Here is a 16176-nt window from a genome sequence, read left to right on the forward strand (position 1 = left end):
ACTGATGGAGCTTAAATGAGAGAAAAAGTGATTTGTGGCGCTTCAGGTTATAAAATCTGTAAAGTAAGTTGGTTGTTCTGATCATTTTAGTCTTTTCCTGGTTCATTTTCAACAAACTTGTATTTTCACAGCTCTAGCTGAGGACAAGTTGTGATCAGCACTCAGATGAACTGATAGGAACTGTTGCTCAACCAAACTATTTATAGCTCAGCTTTAAAAGAAAACATCACATCCTGATGTCTCATTAGAAATAAAGTCTTTTTCTAAATAACTTCCCTCAATTTCTCTTAAGTTCCCTGAAATGCTTCACCTTTATCTAAGTCCAAAGAGTTTGAAAATCCATCCATCCATCCATTTTCCTCCGCTTATCCGGAGTTTGAAAATAGTTTTCTTAATTATATTTGAAGGAGCATTTTGAAACTACAGAGCAACATTTGGATCAAACTATCGAGCAATGTTTTAGTTTTAGAGTTAAAACCTGTCAAATCTGCTCAATCAGTTGTCAAGGTCAACAATAGTTCATTTTCATTTCTGTCACCAAGTACTTCATATGACAATGTTTTATTTTACATTGTCTTGTAGTTCAGTGAGTTGAAGCTATATATGGTTAAAAAATATCACTAGTTCTGCATTATCATTATTTATTTATTTTGGTATTTTGAGCTCAAAGATGGAACTTTCAATGACTTTCATGGCTTCACTTTTTTCACATTTCAGCTCACCCATAATTAGAGGTCATTAATCTTCTTGTCCAATATTGCAGATTCTGAATCAATGACATGATGACAAATAACAGTGGAAGGCTTTCAGGCTTTTATCTTTAATAGTTTCTGAGATATTGCTGTTTAAACATTCACTGAAATTATGTAACAATCTGTGGAAATTTCACCTCAGAGAGTTTTTGATAGATCAAGCTTAAAATTCAGAAACAACTTTGAAAATGTTTACACATTATGCAAGAAGAAAGTCAGGCAAAGCAGAGATAGTCGATCAGAAACTGTTGGTTTGATCTTGGTGATATTATTCTTACCACTATTCATCTTCAGCAGCTGCATTATTTGTTGTGGTTGTTTGACGCATTTTGTAAGAAGCAAATGCATACAGGAGTGGATTCAGGCAGCTGTTCACAAATGTTACAGCTCCAGTAATGTTCCACACGTCTGTGCAAAACTTCAACATGTTCTTGCTGTTTAGAGAAATGGCAATGACACCCAGCACATTCACAATGTGATATGACACCCACAGGACAGCAAAGGTCACAATGATGCTGGTAACCAGTCTGTTTGTCTGGGGGTTGTTGAAAAATACTGCCTGGTTCACCTTTCTGCGGACTTGGATGTAAGCAAACGCCACAACAAAAAGAAAACCTTGAGCAGCACCTGTCTCATTTTGGGGCAAAACATCTGCCGCTGGCCAGCGGGTAGAGAGGGACAGAAGAGGGGGTGGGGGAAGTGAAGGGATGGAGGACAAGGAACGTACAACACACACTGGCATACATGCATGATATAAGTAACATAGATGATACATGCAAAGTACAAGCAAACATTGAAGCTGATTCAGAAGTTTACTGTTGTGGTATAAGGCTCTGGCATTAAATATATGACATATATAGCTGGTAGTAAAATGCAAACAATGTGTAGATGAGCGTATCAAGTATAGTGAGGGCGATGCAGAGTAGATTTGTGGAAATGACGGTCGTTCCAGGGTTTCGCGGGCGTTTTTCGTTATTGTTGCAGCTGAAAATGCCTGAATTTGCGGCAGCTTTTGTAAATAATTGCGCTAAAAGTTCCGATGTTTTAAGCTTATTTGTTGTGATGAAATTGATGGGAGACAGTGACAACTGCTAAAAAGCTGCATTTTTTTTCAGCTTGTAGAACATGTTTCAACACTGTAATTGACAATATTTATTCTGAAATTAATTATTTTGTGTTTCAACCCATTTCCACAAAAGCTGACACCCCATGGTGGGAAATTAGCAGCAGCCAGATACTGGTTTAACATGAAGTGGTTGGTAGATTTGCGGGACAAAATGCTAATTTACTATTGAATGAATCATATTTGGACATATCTGTCAGTGGCTTAAAAAGTTAATTTCACATCCTGGCACACACGTGTTCACACACGCTCACGGCTTGTCACGTCAACTAACAAGAACAGCACTGAGAGAGTGCAGTCCTCCACCAAGACAGGTGTGTGTTCTGCATGTTTACATACCGAATCGCATGACCTAAATATGTAGCTGGCAACTGGAATTGATGGGACTCAGAAACACCCCCACAATTTAATCAGTTGTTCCTTGTATCATTTCCGATATGTCCACAGTGGTGGATTTGTTGTAGGATCACAATGATGTGATCGTCAGCAGGCTGCTGAGGTAGCGTTCACTTGTTGCCATGGTTACCGTGCCGCTATCAGACGCCGTGCCGCTGCCTCAATGGGAAATCCTTAACAAATCTGTGGATCCAAACTTTAAGCCACATCACTGCCGAAGTCTAATCATTTGATCCTTGTGTCATTTCTGACCGACCCTGAAAATTTCATTTAAATCCCTGAGTCTGTTTTTGAGTGATGTTGGTAATAGAGGAAGGATTCACAGGCGCTGATCGTCACATAACTCCACCGTGTTCTTAGGTGGAATAAATAATCTAATTTACTTTCATTCTTTCAGTGCTCTAATGCATCTGGATGCAACAGTTTCCATCATGGTGATTTATGTGGTCTATTGTCTGATCATTTCAGCCGTTCTAATATGTTTCGTGTTTTTTGTTTTTTTTTAAAGTGTGTATCAATCGATTTTTTTTTTCTTTTTTTGTATTCCACCACAATATTGCACGGGTGTAAAACAGTTTAGCTCCACTTTGGTGAAGAACATCAGTGAATCAAGTGTTTATCACGGTCTTCAGCAGTAATTTTTGTTGGTAAATGAGAGACATCAGTATCGCACGTCTGCATCTTCCAACCATAAACAAGGAAGTGAATTCGGTGACGTACGTGCATTACGTTTGCGCTGGGGACTGCTATGATTGGTGGAACTCAAGGGAAGCGGGTCAAAATTGCGTGAAAGTTGCGGTGATTGGACAAAATTGCAAGGCTGCGCAAAGTTCGCGGAGATTGGTTGATTTCGCGTGAATTCGCGTGATCACAACATCGTGAATTCCTGGAGGGACTGAAATGGGCAGCTGAAAGCAGTGGGCTGGAGGAAGGCCAGCAGCTGCATCCCACAGTGAACATGATGGAGACTACCTCTCTCTTAAACAAGGTAAGCCACATCGATCCAATCTTTATTTGTCTGAACAAAAGAACTCAAAACTAGTGAACTAACGATGGAGACTAGGCCAGTTGGAGGGACAGCAACCGGAGACCAATCTATTATCTGATGCTATGAGAAGGTGATTAGTGACTTTGACTAGAGCTGTTTCTGTGCTATGATGCTCTCTGAAGCCTGACTGAAACTCTTCAAACAGCTATTCCTATGTTTATGTTCACATAATTGATTTGCAACCGTTCTTTCAAGAATTTTAGAGAGAAATGGGAGGTTGGATATCGGTCTATAGTTAGCTAAAACATCTGTATCTAGAGTGGGCTTTTTAAGTGGAAGTTTCATTTCAGCAACCTTAAAAGCCTGTGGTACATAGCCTGTTACTAGAAAGACTGACTGACTTTAATCTTGAAGAATTAATTAAAGGTAAAGGCGTCCTTGAACAGTCTAGTTGGGATAGGGTCTAAAAAAATGTTGATGGCCTAGATGAGGAAAGTGTTGAAATTGTTTCAGAGAGCTGTGTAGGAGTGAAGAAGTCTAAATATCCACCAAGTTTTACAGGCAATTCTCGAGCAACTGTACTTGATGATACATCTGTGACAGTTGTAGGAAGGGTGAGATTAATTTTTTTCTCTGATCTTTACAATTTTTTTCTGTAAAAAAGCTGATGAAGTCATTACTCCTCAGAACTGAAGGAATCCAAGGTTGAGCAGAGCTCTGACTCTACTAAGTGCTTTACAGTAAAAGCATATAGTTAAAGTAATGTGAATCAGAACTGAAGATACAAACAGCATATTATTTTTTATAATATTTTATTATATCTGTATTATGCTACATACAACAACCACTTGGCTTAGCATACTGAATAATGGTCAATTTAATTTGGATTTTTGGACAAGAATTTACAAAAAAGACTCCATGTCAGATTGAGAACAGTTTTCTACAAGTAATATCTGTTAATTCAAATGTAAAACAAGTAATAGCATTAAAATTTACTGCCTTTAAAACAATTCACCCGATTCAACACAGGTGCAGCCAGTTAGTGCTGGAAGTCTCGTGAGGGAGACCACCAAGACTCCAATGACTCCTCTGAAGAACTTACAAGAAAGATTATTAGACCCAGACTACATTTCTTCTGCTTCTGCGGGCAACTTCAGGAGAACTACCCAAGGAAAAAGCCCCCACACTGAGAAGATGACCTATTTCATCTCCTGGTTCACGAAATTCATTGGAAATTCAGTGGAAGAACGATACAAGACTTAATGAGAATTTTTTGTGCAGTCAGTAAATGCGTCCGCAGACGAAATGAAGTAAAACCTTTCAAAAATACCAAAGAATTTTAGAGGAAATTGTCTTTGCACCATCACTGCTTGTGTGGTTGAGAAGTACACCATTAGGAAACCATCTGAATGACTGATGCACAGAGTTGAGGTGTTATCTGACAGCATTAAGTACTGTATAAGATTTCACTTACAAAGATTGACAAAATTATCGAATTTGATGCACTGTTTAAGATCAAGCAATCCATCTGCATATAAAGTAGTCAAAATGAGGTCCACCTTGATCATTTGCAACAGAAAAGCTTTGATTTTTTTCATCAATCAGTTATGTAAATCACAGGACACATTTTTCTGCGTTTCATCTTTCAGATAATACTTCTGTTAAATATTTGCTTTCAACATACAGGAAATATAATACTACTAACACTAATACTTGTAACAATAATATTAAGTACAACAACCTGTACAAAACACAGATACGAAGTGTTTTACAATAAAAGCAAATAGTTAAATATGAATCAGAAATTAAGATACAAGCAAGATATTAATTTTATTTTACTTTATTATATCTGTGCAGTAAATGCTACATGTCAAATCTGCTCAATCATTTGTCAAAGGTAAACAAAAATTACTTTATTTTCATTTCTGTGACCCAGTATTTCATATGATGTTTGGTTTTACATTCTGTTTTCTGTTATTGTGAACTGAAGCGATACATGGTTCAGAGAATATCACTATTTAACTTCTGGATTATCATTAGTTTTATTGGTATTTTTAGCTCAAAGATGGAACTCTTCATGACTTTCATGATTTCACATTTTTCACAATTCAGCTCTTCCATAATCAGAGATCATTGATCTTCTTGTCCAATATTGCAGATTCTGAATCAATGACATGATGACAAATAACAGTGGAAGGCTTTCAGGCGTTTATTTTTAATCATTTCTGAGATATTGCTGTTCAAACATACACTGAAATTATGCAACAATCTGTGGAAATTTCACTTCACGAAGTATTTGATACATCAAGCTTAAATTTCACACACATCGTTGAAAACATTTATACATTGTTTAATAAGAAAATCAGAACAGAGGTAGTCGAGCGGAAGCTGTTGGTTTGGTCTTGGTGATATTATTCTTGTAGCTCTTCTTCTGTGGTGACAGCAGCTGCATTATTTGTTGTGGGTGTTTGGTGCATTTTGTAAGAAGCAAATGCATACAGGAGTGGATTCAGGCAGCTGTTCACAAATGTTGCTGCGACAACAATTGCCCAAGGTGTGTTGAAAAAGTTCATCAAATTCTTGTTGTTTAGAGAATAGGCAATGACATTCAGCACATTCACGGTGAGATACGGCACCCACAGGACAAAAGAGGTCACAATGATGCTGGTAACCAGTCTGTTTGTCTGAGGGTTGTTGAAAAATGCCGACTGGTTCACCTTTCTGCGGACCTGGATGTAAGCAAATGCCATGACAAAAAGTAAAATGAATCCTACCACTGATTCTGTCAGCAGTGCAGTCACATGCCGGGCGTCAGAGCAGTAGACACGCATGCATTCTGACCAGTTGTCATGCTTGACCAACTGTTGAAACACTAAAGCAGGGATGGACAGCAGTGCTGCAACCAGCCAGAGCAGAACCAGCAGCCTCTTTCCTCCAAGCTGTAGGAACTTCTTCAGGCGCACAACCAGCAGGTAGCGCTGGACGGCCAGCATCGTCACAGTCAGCTGGCTGCCATAAACGCTGCAGTATATGAGGTAAATGACCACCTTGCAGACTTCACGACCAAAGGTCCAGCTGTTGAGAAAACTGTAAATCCACAGCGGGAGGATCAGCAGACAGAGCAGGTCTGAAAAAGCCAGATTCAGCATCAAACTCTGGCTCAGGCTGGACAGATGCTGAAAGTTTGGTCTGAGGAGAAGCACAGCGATGTTTCCAGGAAATCCCACCAGGAAGCAGATGGACATTAGCACCGCGGGGGCCACATGAGGTTGATATTCATAAGAAGAGGGGGACGGGGACATGTTCGATTCCACCACAGTTAAGTTGCACTGCTCCATTATCCAGGGTAGCTGATAATGTTGTGCGCTGAGGAAGTGATGTTGATAAATGTATGTCGTCAGTCAGTGGGAAAGGGAGTGTCACTTTGATTTAAAGAGGAACAGATGACAACCGTTGAGAGTGACACGTTTCATCATTGCAACTTGACATTGTGTCATGTATTTCCATTTCAACAAAACATCAAACCTCATGGAGGGAGGACAAGAGAAGTTTTTGTTGCCATTCAGAACTACAGTATACTTTCAGATGAAAGTTTGCTGAAGGCCATGAAACTTCTCCACAACAGTATCTGGGACCTGCCTGGTGTGTTCCTTGGTCTTCATGATGCTCTCTGCACTTTAAACAGAACCCTGAGACTATTACAGAGCAGGTGCATTTATACGAAGACTTGATTACACACAGGTGGATTCTATTTATCATCATCAGTCATTTAGGACAACATTGGATCATTCAGAGATCCTCACTGAACTTCTGGAGTGAGTTTGCTGCACTGAAAGTAAAGGGGCCGAATAATATTGCACACCCCACTTTTCAGTTTTTTATTTGTTAAAAAAGTATAAAATATCCAATAAATATCATTCCACTTCACGATTGTGTCCCAATTGTTGTTGATTCTTGACAAAAAATTAAAATTTTATATCTTTATGTTTGAAGCCTGAAATGTGGCGAAAGGTTGAAAAGTTCAAGGGGGCCGAATACTTTCACAAGGCAGTGTGTGTGTGTGTGTGTGTGTGTGTGTGTGTGTGTGTGTGTGTGTGTGTGTGTGTGTATGTATATATATATATACACACACACACACACACACACACACACACGTTTGTTTTTCTATACCGGTGGGGACTTACCATTGACTCCCATTCATATCTAACTCCTAACCCTTACCCTAACACTAACCTTAACCATCACCAAATCAATGCCTAACCCTAAACAAACGTTTTTGCACTTTTACATTTTTTATTAACAACAATATGGCCAAGAAAACGGTGTTGCCACCCGTGGGGACCTCATTTTAGGTCCCCACCGTAAGACAAGTCCCCACCTTTATAGCAAATAGTCAGGTCAAAGTCCCCACCGGAATAGCAGAAACAAGTACACACACACACACACACACACACACACACACACACACACACACACACACACACGTTGCCTTTAGCCATTCTCTTGTTATCTCTAAAATTTTATTTGATTTCTTCTTTCCATTTTATACATTTTGTGTCACGGACTGGCGTGTGGACCCAAGCAGCAGGCACAGACAGGTGGATGAAATTAATAATGATTTAATGGAAATAAAAATATATAAACAGACAAACTCTTAAATAAGGAGGCAGGAGGGAAACAACGGGGGGAAGAAAATAAACTAAACTAAACCAAGGGCGGACCCGAGGGCCGACTTAAACTAAACATAAAACTAAGCTAAATTATGGGGAGAGGTGACTCACGGAAGGTCCAGAGATTGTCCAGTGTCTGACGGGCGGAAAGAGGGGCAGAACAGACAGATCTGATGGAGGGAGTGAGATGATGGCAAGGAAACAGGCAGAGTTAGTCCAAAGGGGAGACAGAGTCCGGGAAGCGGCGTGCAGGGAACGGAGAACGGTGTGCAGGCTGTAGCGGGGTGTGTTGTGTGGCATGGAGAATGAAGCAATGAACTGGCAGTGAGCTGTGCAGAGAGTCAGCCTTATATGCTGCACTGATTGTTCATTGCTGCCGGCTATGCTCTCAGCACAGCCGCTCGTCGTCACGCTAATGAGCCAGCGCACCGGAGCAGGAGGAGCGTGACATTTTGTTCCACCATCCTCAACGCTTTGGCAGTATAATGTGATTTTCATGTCAACAAACCACATTGAATCGTGAAAAAAAAAAAATGTAAACAGGATTCTTCATGCATCTTTTAGAAAAATGCAACTGAAATCCACAAAAACTGGAAGTCTTAAACTCTGAAAACAGCTATAACGTGCACTAGAATCATTAATTACACCTGCCTGAAACGGGCTTCATGAGCAAATTTTTTTCAAGCAAATCGCAAAAGGTATTCTGTTCAGCTTGGTGCAGCAGCCGTCACACTTCTGCAGATGATTAACGCCTCTATATCTGTATGTATCACCAGACATGCATCACATCCTGCATAAACCAGAATTAGTGTCTCTTGCTTTAATCAACATCCTGTCCAAAATGCTATGGACCACAACTGTCTAGTGCTAATTTTAAAACTTTCCACACAGGATGTGCTGAAAGCCCAGAGATACATGTGTAGAGGAGCAGTACATGCAGTTCAGTCTTATCCTAAAGGTTCTTCAGTATGTCAAGACCTTCTTCAGAAATAATTAGCATCACAGCATTTATCACAAACATTCTTTGATAATTGGGTTTTTCCCCTTCACACCAAACCATCCACAGCTAAATGTAAATAGAAAGAACTACACTGACAGTCAATAGAAACTTTGAGACCATATTTTTCAACATAATTTTTATTTTGAAGCCCAAAACTGGATTTTCTTCATATGAATCATTTGTTTAGCATATTGGCATACAGAAAACAAAAATCTAAAGTTTCAAGAATGATTTCAAAATAAAGAATTTTACAAAAGAAAACGGCACCTGCCAAACACAAAGTCACAACAGTCAATACCGAGTATGGCCTCCATTTGCTTGGATGCAGGCAGCAACCCGTCGGCGCATGCTTTGGACCAGGCTTCTGATTGTGGGTTGGGAACAGCCCATACGCCTGGCTACATCACTGTAGCTCAAACCGGCCTCCACCATACCCAGTGCCCGGAGACGTTGTTCATGTGATAGACGCGGCATGATGCTGTTCACTGGACTAACAATGGTGGCCTTTTTTGGGCCTTTATATAGGCCTTCAAAACCCATTCTCACATTGTGCAGATACTCACTGAGTATTGCTTGGTGTGTATTTGGTTCACTTTTGCAAAGTGACCAACCCATGTGCAATGAATCATGACAAAATGACAACTCATCATTATCTCAACTACCAGGGCACTAGATCATCAGTAAATCCACAATGAATCATTACAACCCCCCTACAAGTAGAATTCTGTGTACATTTCTATCTCAAAGTTTATACTGACTGTCAGTATACATCATTACGTTTCATTAGAAATTAGATCTTTTTACTGATGCAACCTCTCAGTTTCTCTTTTAGGTTCACTGAAACGTTTCATCTTCATCCAAGTCCAAAGAAACTAAAAGTCATTTTCTGAATTATAGCAATATAGTGATATTTGAAAGTGCAGAAATCCGTTCTACTTGGATCAGACCATTACACATTGATCTTCTTGTCCAATATTGCAGATTTTGAATAAATGACATGACTAAATAGTGGAAGGCTTTCAGGCTTTTATCTTTAATGGTTTCTGAGATATTGCTGTTCAAACATTCACTGAAATTATGCAACAATCTGTTTAAATTTCACCTCAGAATTTTTGATATGTCAAGCTTAAAATTCAGAAACAACTTTGAAAATGTTTATAAATTTTTCAAGAAGAAAGTCATCATTGCAGAGATAGTTGAGCAGAAACTGATGATTTGATCTTGGTGATGTTATTCTTGTACCTCGTCGTCGGTGGTGACAGCAGCTGCATTATTTGTTGTGGTTGTTTGACACATTTTGTAAGACGCAAATGCATACAGGAGTGGATTCAGGCAGCTGTTCACAAATGTTACAGCTGCAACATTTGTCCAGGCGTCTGTGCAAAACTTCAACAACCTCTCGCTGTTTAGAGAAATGGCAATGACACCCAGCATATTCAAGGTGTGATACGGCATCCACAGGACAAAAAAGGTCACAATGATGCTGGTAACCAGTCTGTTTGTCTGGGGGTTGTTGAAAAATGCCGCCTGGTTCACCTTTCTGCGGACCTGGATGTAAGCAAACGCCACAACAAAAAGGGAAATGAAACCTAACAGGATTTCAGTCAGCAGTTCAGCTACCCTCTGTGCATCAGGGGTGTAGACACAAACGCATTGGGAACTGTTCTGATATCTGAACAGCTGTGGAAGCACTAAAGCAGGGATGGACAGCAGCACTGCAACCAGCCAGAGCAGAACCAGCAGCCTCTTCCTTCCAAGATGTAGGAACTTCTTAAGGCGCACAACCAGCAGGTAGCGCTGGACGGCCAGCATCATCACAGTCAGCTGGCTGCCACGAACGCTGCAGTAGATGAGGTACGCCATCAGCTTGCAGGCTTCCAGGCCCAAGGTCCAGCTGTAGAGAAACGTGTAAATCCATACTGGGAGGGTCAGCAGGCAGAGCAGGTCTGAAAAAGCCAGATTTAACATCAAACTCTGGCTCAGGCTGGACAGATGCTGAAAGCTGGGTCTAAGAAGAACCACGGCAATGTTTCCAGGAACTCCCAGCAGGAAGCAAATGGACAGCAGCACTGCAGGGAACACATCAGGTTGGTATTCAGAAAAATCGGAGATGGACACGTTCGATGCCACCACAGTGAAGTTGAGTTCCTCCATGCTGCAGGGTAGCTGGTAATGTTGTTCACTGAGGAAGTGATGCTGGTATTAGTATGTGGTTAGTGAGGGGGAAGGGTACGCTGACCATATTCTGTTTCTCTGAAAAGAGGACACACTTCCAGCTAGCGTGCGAAAAATTTTAATCCCCCCCTTTTTTAGGGGTTTTCTGTGGGTCAGGGGCTTTCTGTGCTTCAAACTCAGTTAAACAGATATTCTGAATTTCCCAGAAAAGAACACTTTACATGGATATACAGACAAATAGCCCAAAACACTCACAAACAGTTGCTTTATAAATAATATATTTATTAATTTAAAGCAATTCTCCTCAACATTATAATCAGCCACATACAAATATGGCCTGCTCGAGTCTTTAATAGTTATTGACTCAAGTTGTGTAGGAACACATGTATTCAGATGTTTAACAAAATAAGAAATAATCATCTCTCTTAAGTCTGACACTTACACCTTAGTTAGGAAAAGTGAGGTAGAGTACCATTCTTCCAAATAACCTCCCAATTATCAATTATGTAAAAATAGAAATAATGCCTCAAAATATTAAACAAAAAGAAAAAAGAGAGGTAGCCTCTTCTTCAATGTTCAGTTAGCCCATTCTTCAAAATAATGTGTCTAATGGCAAATGAAAAAAATTTAGAAATAATACCTCAAGTCAACAGTCCTTTTTTTCCTTCTTTGTCCTTTTCTTATTAGCTACAGAGACATAAGTCCCAGCTTTGCAGACTGTACATTCTGCCTCCCATTTGACACGACCCGGACGAAAACAGGGGTACTTTTTTCGCATTTCATCAGTGAAATGACATTTGCGTTTCCGCATTTTCTTTCGGTTCGAGTGTTCTCTCGCAGTGTGTCTATCTGCCTGTCAGCCTGCGAGGAGTGAGTGAGTGTGGAGCGCCTCTGTACTGCTTTGTGAATGATTAATACACAATCCGGGGTTTGGCTCAAACTCCGCCTCTCAGAGCGTGTTTCCAAAGGAACCATTCAACGTGAATGATAAATACACTGGTCTGTGACGCGCTCAAGCTCATATCAAGCTCAGATCATAAACCCGGACATTTGAAGGACTTTATAAACGCCGGCCGGACAGACCGGACAGCCTCTCAAAAGAGGACATCTCCGGGCAAAAGAGGACGTATGGTCACCCAAGGGAAGGGGAGTTTCACTTTGATTGGGTCAAGAGAAGAGGAACAAATAAAGTATGATCTGTGAGGGGGAAGGGGAGGAAAAGATGATGGTAACACTACTACTTGAATGTCACATTTTCATCACTGCTGCATCAGACTGTGTCATGTAATCTGTTTCAGACACAGCAAAAATACTGCATCATAACAACATCATGAAAGTGAAAATTAAACATGCATAAAATATGAGCAATGACTGTACATGTAGATGCCATGCAGCAGGGCCGTGCAGAGGCCTTTGGAGAGACTCAACGTTAAAAGGGGACATGAAGCATGAATTTGAAACACCATACAGAAACATTCCTTACAATATAACTAGTTGAATTGTAGCAACCCATATTCATAAAAAATGTAACATGGAATCATGACATACCATATCATTGTCCACACCTCATATCATTGTTAGGGAACAGTGTATGTTTGACCTGATGGGTTCAGTGAACAGCTTCTGTTGAGGAGAGTGGTGAGGAGGTTGTTGCTGTTGCTGATGACATCACTGGAGGTGGGCTGTATTAACCTGAGAATGTAGACACTAAAAAGAGCATAAGAGAGATAGTAGCTGATTACACAAGTGTTATGTGATCATAACAAGATGCAGAGATACCTAACACTGAAAATGGCTGACTGTGACCTGCCATCCTGCTGATTGTTTGTAGGAGACTCCTGCTGAGAGGCTGCAGCCAGGCTGACTGTTGGAACTAAACAGAACTAGCTGCTCATTTGTAAACTGAAAGGGGAACATTAATGGGGGGACCAGTATAAAGAAGGGTTGAAGGTACAGCCTACATGCACAAAGCCATAATTCAAGCAATGCATTAATTTAGGACAAAGGAAGATGATGTATGAAGTTGAATTTATATCACCATTAGACACTGGACTGTTTAACTGTGGCTACTCTTCCTGGAGTCCTTGCTTTTAAATTCCATACCTTTTCAAGACATTTACTGTATTGACACAGATTTGCTCCATGGTGCTGATTCATAATCTGCCCTGTATTATTCATAGTGCTAATAATAGTTAAAAAAAAGACACAGAAATCATGTATTTACATGTATTTATGCTTTTATTAAATTTGACTATCCACTTTGCGCAAAACGGCAAGTTTATAAAAGTTAGCTGTTTTGTATATATGCATATTAGATTTAATTTGTCTATATATACAAATGTTATAAACAAATACTGTTATCTTTAAATGAGAGGTTGAGAAAATTACAAGTCAAATTCATCTAATTATTGTCATTATATTCATACCGCAATAGTATGTACATAGTTTTAGTGAAATAACATAACCTATGCCTCATTGCCTCTAGAAACAGGAAACATGCTGCAACTCACTGACAGTAAAATAACACATCTCTCTGATGCACTTTGCCCATGACAATAGAAGCATAGAAGCCTGGCATACTTTATCCTCTCAGCGCTGTGTGGTTAACTAGCGGCTATAAATGAGGTGTGTAGAGTCAGACACACACACAGGATGCTCACTTCACTGTATCAGTCATCTAGAATACACCGTGTACAAATACCACTGCAAAACCTCCTCACCAGACCATCAGTTGTTGAAGTCCTCCTTTGGGTCTTCCGTTTCTAAAGTAGCAGTGCTAGTACTGAGCTACAGGGAACTTCGGGGCAGTGAGGGACATCTACATAGATCTTGTGACTGACCTAGAGTAGATCTGAATTATTGTTATCATTATATATTTTTTGTTCTATTTATTATTTTGGGCCACAAAGACTTTCACACACACACACTTAAAAATAAAAAAAATGTTATATTAATTTACAAAAAAACAATTTTGACATAAAGACACTTTAGGCATCACAGGGCAAAGGGGCAGGTGCTCCAGCCCCTTCCCCCCTTGCATGTGCCTGCTATGTAGTTGCTGTGAGAAGCTGTTAAGCCCAAAGTTACATACTTCACTTGCACATATATGAATAGTGTCATGTATGTGACGACTGGGAAAAGAGCTTAAAATAGGTAAAGTTAATAAAACTTGGCACCCTCCAAATCTTTTAAAATATCTCAGACTATGAGTAATGAGTACTTTGCAGTCTCTACTTTCAGTTGGTTTTTCAATGATGTTTTATTTCTGACAGTAGGTGTCACTGTTGTGCCAGAAGCAGTGGGGAAGGCGCAGTTCAAGCCATCTCTGTTCAATACGTCAGAGTAAACATGGCACTGATCTGACCGCATGTTAACGTGTCCTTTTTCTCATTGCTGCACAAGTAAATAAGCGTGAAAACCACGTTAAATTGATAAGAATAGCACTGGTATTTTTCCTGGTTAACCACTCGACCAGCATTGTGTCCGTAGTTTTTGGTAATCGAGTGAGTGTGGTTTTGTTGCGTGTGTGTGTGTAAAGTATGTTAGCATATTTGTAGCTCGTAGCCTCGCGTAGCCGGGAGCAACTACAAGGCAACGTAATACTTACAATGCTGAGTAGATGGGAATGAGAACGTGTGAAGATGTGTGTAATATATTGTATTATATGAGTTAACACACTCTTGTGATGCCGTAGTTCTAAGACAGCTCTTTGTGTTTGCTCATGTCTGAAGTAGTAAGTTAGTGTTGTAAGTTTATCATGCATTAGACATTACATTTCAACTTTGCTAAAACTGACTTGGTTATGCATGTGTTGCATTTATTGAAGTTGTGTGTGTATGTATGTGAATACAGGCACTGTAAATAACTGGTGTTTTGGTGATGTGATGTTGAATTGAATATTGAATGTTGAATTGATAAAATGTACATGATCTGGGTTTAGGAAGATGCAGACAACTTATTAAATTGTATTTGTTTATTCAATATTTATTAGTGCAGCTATGTTCTGCATGTTGTCTGTAATCTTCTGGATCTCTGTGCGATACATCAGAGTAAACATGGCGCTGATCTAACCGCATGTTAACGTGTCCTTTTTCTTACTGTTGCACAGCCATCCAAGACCATGCAGCAACCTATGCTACTGGTCTAGATACCCCTAGGCCTGAGGCTGGTAATATGTACATACATGTAAACTCACAAATGTGCATGACACATCTGTCACTTCTCAGTACTTGCATTATTTCTAAGTGAAACACTAGTATTTTATCGTATTACCATTCAATAATAAAAACATTTGAAATACTATATTGAAAATTCAGACCCCAAAATAGAAGGTTAACAGAGAACCAAGGTAGAAGCCAGGAGACAGGGCGGGGATGAACCAGAAACATGGAGCTGCAAATAGAGCATGGAATAAACTAGGAAGACAAGTGACAATTACTGACAGAGCCAGGTAACAGAGCTACAGCAGACCAAAACCGAGAAAAAAAACGTTTGGAAAAGCTGTCTGGCAGATCAGGGAAGGGAAGGGGCTGCCGGGATAACCAGATGGATTGATCAGAGTCTGGGAGTTCTGGAAGTGTTGCAGGAGAAGTTTCAAAATGATTAGCAGAGGACAAAGCAGGAAACCAGTCAATGCACGAGTGTAGGTTGATGATCTGGCAGAGAGTGAGGTCTGAGCCTGGCTTTTATGGAGAGGAGTGGTAATTGGAGGCAGGCGAGACAGCCCCTGCACAGCTGTCTGGATTTGCTGCTGATTAGGTGGCTGGTCAGTCAACATTTAACAAAGGAGTCCAAGCAAATAAAGTCTGGAGGATGGTCAGGCAGGCGGATTGGCTCCAGTTGCCAGCAACGGGGACAGAACCCTTCAAGGGGTTGGCATTGGAGGAGACAGAACCACTTAGGATGTTGGTGGTGGGGGAGATGGAATCCATCGAATGGCCAGGCTGAAGGCCAGTGGTGGAGGAGGCAGCAACGGCAGTGATCCATGGTGGCTGGACAGGAGGCCCGTCAAGAGGCTGAACGGCAGGCCAGTGGTGGAAAAGACGCAACCCCTTGGGAAGCCGAAGGTGGAG

General features: G+C 40.4%; 3 protein-coding genes across 3 annotated transcripts in view; all 3 read right to left on the minus strand.

The window, feature by feature from the left end:
* Positions 1–16176, minus strand: part of LOC110969995 (clathrin coat assembly protein AP180-like) — a 190244-nt gene that overhangs the window by 49831 nt on the left and 124237 nt on the right. The window lies entirely within an intron of this gene.
* LOC127530316 (C-C chemokine receptor type 8-like) lies at positions 5646–6597 on the minus strand. Its single transcript, XM_051936798.1, has one exon. The coding sequence runs from the start codon at positions 6595–6597 to the stop codon at positions 5671–5673; it is 927 nt and encodes a 308-aa protein (XP_051792758.1). The 3' UTR covers positions 5646–5670.
* On the minus strand, positions 10050–11083 carry LOC127530318 (C-C chemokine receptor type 7-like). Its single transcript, XM_051936801.1, has one exon. It carries the CDS (start codon positions 11081–11083, stop codon positions 10160–10162), a length of 924 nt encoding a protein of 307 aa, XP_051792761.1. The 3' UTR covers positions 10050–10159.

The sequence above is a fragment of the Acanthochromis polyacanthus genome, chromosome 16, assembly GCF_021347895.1.
Source record: "Acanthochromis polyacanthus isolate Apoly-LR-REF ecotype Palm Island chromosome 16, KAUST_Apoly_ChrSc, whole genome shotgun sequence".
NCBI lineage: Eukaryota > Metazoa > Chordata > Actinopteri > Pomacentridae > Acanthochromis > Acanthochromis polyacanthus.